This window comes from Electrona antarctica (assembly GCF_951216825.1).
Source record: "Electrona antarctica genome assembly, chromosome: 9".
NCBI classification, from domain to species: domain Eukaryota; kingdom Metazoa; phylum Chordata; class Actinopteri; order Myctophiformes; family Myctophidae; genus Electrona; species Electrona antarctica.
Genome location: NC_136790.1, coordinates 41,371,061 through 41,378,560, shown reverse-complemented (window position 1 = coordinate 41,378,560; position 7,500 = coordinate 41,371,061). Strand labels below are relative to the sequence as shown.

Here is a 7,500-nt window from a genome sequence, read left to right as displayed (position 1 = left end):
CACGCTCCAAAATAGATTGGTTCTATTCACGTGCACATTCTCTGGTGTGTGCCGTAATTAAATCCAATCATAATTAAATCCACCCACTGGAGAGTGTGTGCGCGTGCACGCGCGCGTGTGTGTGTGTGTGTGTGTGTGTGTGTGTGTGTGTGTGTGTGTGTGTGTGTGTGTGTGTGTGTGTGTGTGTGTGTGTGTGTGTGTGTGTGCGCGTGTGTGTGTGTGTGTGTGTGTGTGTGCATGCGAATGTGCATGCCGGTGTGCGTTCATTTGTGCGTTCATTTGTGTGTGTGTGTTTGTGTGTGTGTGTGTGTGTGTGTCCGCGTGCGTGCGTGCGTGCGTGCGTGCGTGCGTGCGTGCGTGCGTGCGTGCGTGTGTGTGTGTACATGTGTGCGTGCGAGGGTGTGTGTGTGTGTGTGTGTGTGTGTGTGTGTGTGTGTGTGCGTGCAGACAGTACCCCACACTCAGAGTTCTCCACGTGTGAATCTCTCTATCGGAGGGCGGGGCAGGTACAGGAGGGCGGGGCAGGAAGGGGTGGAGCCAAAGACAGGAAACAGGAAGATAGAGAGAGACATAACAGAACCGTGAGACTCGAGTCAGAGGTGAAAAAAATAAAAAGCGTGAATCTCCAATGAATGTTGTGTCTGTGACATGGTCTGTTACCAAGGACTATTAAAAGAGGACAGGAAGCGAAGACCGTACGGTGGCCTCCATGTTGCTCGCTGGAAGGAAAGAAACATGCGCAATTGAGACCAAGGAAGCTTGAACGCAGAAGTGTTGGCTGCATATAGCCCATTGCGCATGTTTCTTTCCTTCCAGGGAGCAACATGGAGTCCACCGTCTCCACCGTCTTCGCCCCCTAACCTCTTTTAATGAACCTTGTCTGTTACAGGGATGCACTCCTATCCTAGCCTGGCCTATAGCCAGTGTGCTTTCTGGTCTAGAGGGGCGGGTCACGGCTGAGACTTATAGTTGACTGATCTTATAGTTCACAGATCAGTGAACCACTATTGGTTCACTGATCTGAGCCCCCACCCCCTGCGTTTTTTTCCACGTTCCCGCGTAACTTCCGAGTATGATGACGATGTCACGCGCATCTATTGTGTTTACTCCAATCCGATAGACCTAAAACCTCGAAATGTTGCATCAGTCAGATCAATGTGTCATTTACGTGTCGTATAATATTTTACAGGACACCCTATAGTCCTACCATACAATACAAGTATTGTTTTGTGGAGAGAGTGAGTGAATCAGTTTTAGGCTATCCATGTTTCACTCAAGAGTATAAAGGTAACCATTTCCTCGTTTGTGTGCGTAATCCAAGCTCACCGCAACAGCGATCGCCCTGCTTTTTGCCTTTTTTTATTTGTCAGTGAAGAGTGAATAAAGCTTGTTTTCATCAAAAACGCAATCTGGGAAGAGAGTCCAATCCCTAACCTCACAAAAACTATGTCTAAACCTGACCTTTAACTTAATTAATTAATTAATTCATTCATTTATTCATTAATTTATTCATTAATTTATTTATTCATTAATTAATTAATTCATCCATCCATCCAGACAGACAGACAGACAGACAGACAGACAGACAGACAGACAGACAGACAGACAGACAGACAGACAGACAGACAGACAGACAGACAGACAGACAGACAGACAGACAGACAGACAGACAGACACTGTTTTATACTACACATTATCTCTCTGGTCCAAGGAGTGACAAACGCACGCACACACACGCGCACACACACACACACACACACACACACACACACACACACACACACACACACACACACACACACACACACACACACACACACACACACACACACACACACAGTGTGTTCCATTGTAGATAAGGAGAGTGTACAGCTGGTCATCTGGCGGTGAGTGTGATAAAAAACTAGCCACTACTCAGCCGAACGTGCGTGCGTGTGTGCGTGCGTGCGTGCGTGTGTGCGTGCGTGTCAGAATATTTCTCTATTGTGCTTCTTGGCAATAACTTTCAAAGCATTGAAAAGCCAGTTTATTTCTGGTGCATTTAACATTGACGAGTTACAGGCGTTGGTGTGATGAGCAGCACAGCTGCATACTGTACGTATGTACGTGGGTGAAAACATAGCTTCTGGTGCCAAACAGCTCATTCTGTTGTTTCCTATACTAGCTGGTCTTCACGGGTCCAATTTGACTGACCCCGTACCCAAATAGAGACCCGTAAATGAATGGACCCGGCTGTTCTTCCGAGTTCCGAACCCAAAAAGTAACCACAGCCGAACAGACATGGCAATTAGTCCAGTAATAATGTAATTTGACCTCAAACTAATTGCAAAAAAAACAAATTCAGCTGATGTTGCATCTTCAATATATCCTGAATGACAGAAAAAAAAGTGGCCTGGAATTGTTTGAGGGGAAAGTGTTGAAAATGGCCTGTACATTATGGCCACCATAGACAAGGCAAATATTGTTGATCCTGTATTTTCCATAGATTTCCTGTACTATATGATCGGAAATATGAGTTCCGACCCCGAGCAGGACCCAGAGATCGTGGCCCGTGCGTGCACAAAAACTTGAGGCTCTTTCTTGTTGTTGTTGTCTACACCATTGGTTCCCAAAGTGGGGTCCGGGGACCCCCAGGGGTTCTTGAGGGAGTTCCAGGGGGTCCCCAGTTTAATGATAGTTAGTTATAGGAACCAAATGGACCCTTATGGGTCTGTAACTCAGAGAGTGTACAAATGTAAAAACAACAGTAGAAACCAACAAAAACGTGTTGTATACCCTGCCCTTTTTTCTTCTTTCTAATTAATTTTGTTCGGATCCAAAAGAATGTCATTGTCATGAGTTGTCACCATCCGAGTTGTCTTTGTCTGAGGCTTACAGGTGTTGAATAAATACTTCATGAAATGTCTATGGGAAAAAATTATGGGAAATTCTTTTCACAAAAAAAATATACAATAATAAAGAAAATGAAAAGAGACGTACAAAAGATACATAACATATACGACTACGTATTTTTTTCTCCAATGGAAATATCCTAAAAAACAGGGTTGTATTATAATCGGGGACTAGAGACTATTTGACATTCAATGTTCTTTTTCCACAAATGAGTCTTAGAAAAATGGGGTGTCGTCTTATAATCAGAGTCGTCTTATACTCGGGACAATACGGGTACAATAAATACATATATTTACAAGTTATAAACAGCAAAATGTCCTTGCAAAGCAGAATGGTGTGGATGGATGGATGGATGGATGGATGGATGGATGTATGGATTAGGAGGGAGAGAATGGTAGAGAGGAAAAGAGATATAGAAAAGTGTGTGTGTGTGTGTGTGTGTGTGTGTCTGTGTGTGTGTGTGTGTGTGTGTGCGTGCGTGCGTGCGTGCGTGCGTGCGTGCGTGTGTGCGTTCGTCAAATGTGGGACGAAGTCACTGTTTTGTGAGTAAGTTACAAGTAAATTTGCTCTCGAGTCCCGAGTCAAGTCCCGAGTCAAGGCTCACTTGGGGCCGGAGATGTTTCCGACCACAAGCAAGTCCTAAACATTTTGCTTCGGGACCCAAACAAGTCATAGACCTTTTCGATTCTGGTCCCAAACACGTCCCAAGCTTGTTGGAAGGTATCAGGTGACTTGAAAAGACTTGATTTCTCCGGTCAATGTATTTCTCTCTGTTTTAAATTTTTTATCAATAAAGTCTAACATCGTCAAATTTGTGACTCGATTCTTCAGTCCTCAATTGCACATTTTGAGTCCACACCTTGAGTGCATGAGTGCGCGCGTGCGTGCGTGCGTGCGTGCGTGCGTGCGTGCGTGCGTGCGTTGTGTTGTGTTGTGTTGTGTTGCGTGCGGTGCGTCAGTACCTGCGTTTGAAGGTGAGGATGACTCCCAGCAGGATGATGAAGAACATGAGTATCCCGGCGATGACTCCGGCCATCTTCACCGTCCCAGCGTCCACCTGCTGCTCCGGGTGCTCCACCGAGTCGTTATCCTGCAGAGACGCACCTGAGACCAAGACGAGACCAGACACCACACGGCCAGGGGTTAACCCGTTTCCACCTAAGGACCATGCTACAAAATGTCTTCTAAATCATGACAGTTTCCTGAAAAACCTCTGTTTCTATGTCAGTAGCCTGGGGTCCACCTATGCTTTCTATGGCATAGGCAGCTCCGCCGGGAGAATCTAGACGCAGCTGCGCGACATGAGACTAATTAATTAGAGCGACAGAGAGAGAGAGGAGTGTGTGTGTGTGTGTTCGTCAATTTAACAAAGATGCAGACGATCAGAAATCAGCAGAGAGTGATCGACGTTTGCGCTACTCTGAAAGAATATATATTCAAAGATTTGCGCCACATTTTCACGATTTAAAGAAAATAGCAGATCTACAAGCTCATAGTGCCGCACTAACCCAGAGTTTACCGGAGTTTGTTGGAAAGTTTAACGGGAGTTTCCTGTAATATACACATCCGTATTCAATGCTTTTTGCGCAGTGTAACCAACTTACTGTTTACCTAAGCCCCGCAATAAATACATAGGCATACATCAGTGGTTCCAAAACTTTTTCATGTCAAGGACCCCCAAATTGACACTAATTAGCCCGCGGACCCCCATTTGAAAAGATATGCCAGAGACCCCCATTAAAGGAGATTTTTACAGCTCTAGCAGTGATTCTCAACCCGTTTAATTTCATGGACCCCCAGTTTGACATGCATACCGTATTAGTCTACAGACCCCAATTTAATGGCATCTATGGGAGCCCCAATTTATATTGTAAAATCAATGTTCATTTAACTCTAATGTTCATTTAACGCTGAGAGTGTACAAATGGAACCAAATGCACCCAGTAGTGTGATCGTTTTTTTTAGCTATCACAGTTCAAAGTGTGTGTGGTCTGAGCAATCAGCTCGGATCACAGTGTCGCACGCCCAAGAACGAGTTTAGAGGGGAGAGGCAGTGTGAAGACTGTACCGAAATCCTCCGAACAAATTGTCCTCACGGCCAAAAAAACAATAGCAGATATACAAGCTCCCAGTAGAACCCTGGATTCTACTGGGAGCCAGTTCTCCCAGTTCATCCAGGACTGGATTTTACTGGGAGCCAGTTATCCCAGTTCATCCAGGACTGGATTCTACTGGGAGCCAGTTCTCCCAGTTCATCCAGGACTGGATTCTACTGGGAGCCAGTTCTCCCAGTTCATCCAGGACTGGATTCTACTGGGAGCCAGTTCTCCCAGTTCATCCAGGACTGGATTCTACTGGGAGCCAGTTCTCCCAGTTCATCCAGGACTGGATTCTACTGGGAGCCAGTTCTCCCAGTTCATCCAGGACTGGATTCTACTGGGAGCCAGTTCTCCCAGTTCATCCAGGACTGGATTCCACTGGGAGCCAGTTCTGGGCCCCATCCAGGGCTAGAAGTAAAAATGATGGAAACATTGGATTACTTGGGTTACTTTACACCAGTGGTTCCCAAAGTGGGGTCCGGGAACCCCCAGGGGTCCTTGAGAGATTTCCAGGGGGTCCCCAGCTAAATTCTAGTTTGGAACCAAATGGACCCTTATGGGTCTTTATCTCTCAAGAGTTAAATTAACATTGATGTTACCATATAAATTGGGGGTCTCAGAGATAGACACTAGCATGACTGAAGTAAAATCAGACAGAAGTAGCATGTGCTTAAATTCATATTTAGAAAATGTTTCGGGTTGAGAATCACTGCTAGAGACGTAAAAGTCTTCTCTCATGGCATATCTTTTCTAATAATGGGAGTCTGCAGGCTAATTAGTGTCAATTTGGGGGTCCTTGACATGAACACGTTTGAGAACCACTATACACCACCGGTTCAGACATCACTGCTGCACACCACGTTGTCTTCAAGGTTTTCTGATTGACTGTATTTCTATTAATACTTGGCATTATTGATTAATATTTCTGCAGGGAGGATGAAGGCTTCTGTCAAAACGTAAGCTTATGCTGCAGCAGAATTCCAAACAGTCTGAACTGACAGAAATTAACGTGACTCAGATTCACATTGAAAACACACAGCGATACCGTTAGCCTCAATAGATTGAAAACACACAGCGATGCCGTTAGCCTCAATAGATTGAAAACACACATCGATGCCGTTAGCCTCAATAGATTGAAAACACACAGCGATGCCGTTAGCCTCAATAGATTGAAAACACACAGCGATGCCGTTAGCCTCAATAGATTGAAAACACACAGCGATGCCGTTAGCCTCAATAGATTGAAAACACACAGCGATGCCGTTAGCCTCAATAGATTGAAAACACACAGCGATGCCGTTAGCCTCAATAGATTGAAAACACACATGGATGCCGTTAGCCTCAATACGACATATAGCAGAGGCCATGTTGTGGTGCTACAGATCGAAAGCCCATTTATTTTCCACATAGACCCCCTTTCCACCGGTTGGTTCCCAATGGGAACCGGTTCAGTTCTTTTTTGGTTCTTAGTCCATGAGCCAGAGCTCCAAAATTGGTGGGAAAAAACTATATTAAATTGTTTATAGGATCAATACAAGTAAATTAATACATGATAACCCGTCCACTCATGGACTTAGGCTCATGGACTAAGAACCAAAAATAATTGAACCGGTTCCCATTGGGAACCAACCGGTGGAAAAGGGGCCTTAGAGATTTGGTAAAAAAAAAAATATATTAATTATGTTAAAGAACCACTTCACTACTTTTCAACCTATCTTCATATAATTGGTCCTCACTATTAATGTTCTTGATAAAAGGCCTTTTTTTTCCTACTCAGTCTGTGTCTCATAGGAGGGCTGTGGGCAGTTAAGAAACCACCAGTCCACCAGTGACATCATCGATGGCGAATCCAATCTAATATAAACTGCAGGCTTTCTAGTCCTGAAAAGTTGCATTGCGAAAATGGAAGCCATAGTTCTCACGATAATAATAATCACACCCGTATGAAGTGAGGGGCGCTAATATATTAAAGTCTAACTCATGTTGATTAGGTGATGTACGGTGCCAACACAAATATTAAATTATCTTTATTGTTAATGGGATTTAATGTTTGTGTTAGGGACAAGATGACATACATTTTCCCTTAATTGTCAATGGCATTTTTAAAACAAACATTGAACTAAAAACAAACATTAAACCTCTATATAGGAGGGGTTAGCGCCCCTCAAAAATATATATTCTATTTCTTTTTTATCATGTTTAAAAAAACAATCTGCCTAATGATGATGTCACTGGTGGACAGGTTCCTGAACTGCCCACAGCCCTCCTATGAGACACAGACTGGTTTCTGAACTGCCCACAGCCCTCCTATGAGAGACAGACTGGTTTCTGAACTGCCCATAGCCCTCCTATGAGACACAGACTGGTTTCTGAACTGCCCATAGCCCTCCTATGAGACACAGGGCAGTATTATGTGTGTCTTAAGTACCAGGTATTATGACTTAACTTAAGACCTGGAGGCGTGGTCAATGCTGTTTGGCCACTCAGAATAGCCAAATGGCAATGATCA

At 44.3% G+C, this 7,500-nt stretch overlaps 1 protein-coding gene across 1 annotated transcript in view; it reads right to left on the bottom strand.

Annotated features, from left to right (window-relative positions):
• The window catches only part of ptprt (protein tyrosine phosphatase receptor type T), a 154,550-nt gene that overhangs the window by 57,575 nt on the left and 89,475 nt on the right, over positions 1–7,500 (bottom strand). Inside the window, exons 17-18 of the mRNA XM_079511341.1 lie at positions 3,855–3,996; positions 455–487 (exon numbers count right to left, since the gene is read on the bottom strand). Coding sequence (XP_079367467.1) covers positions 455–487; positions 3,855–3,996 — 175 coding nt within the window. The remainder of the gene's footprint in view (positions 1–454; positions 488–3,854; positions 3,997–7,500) is intronic.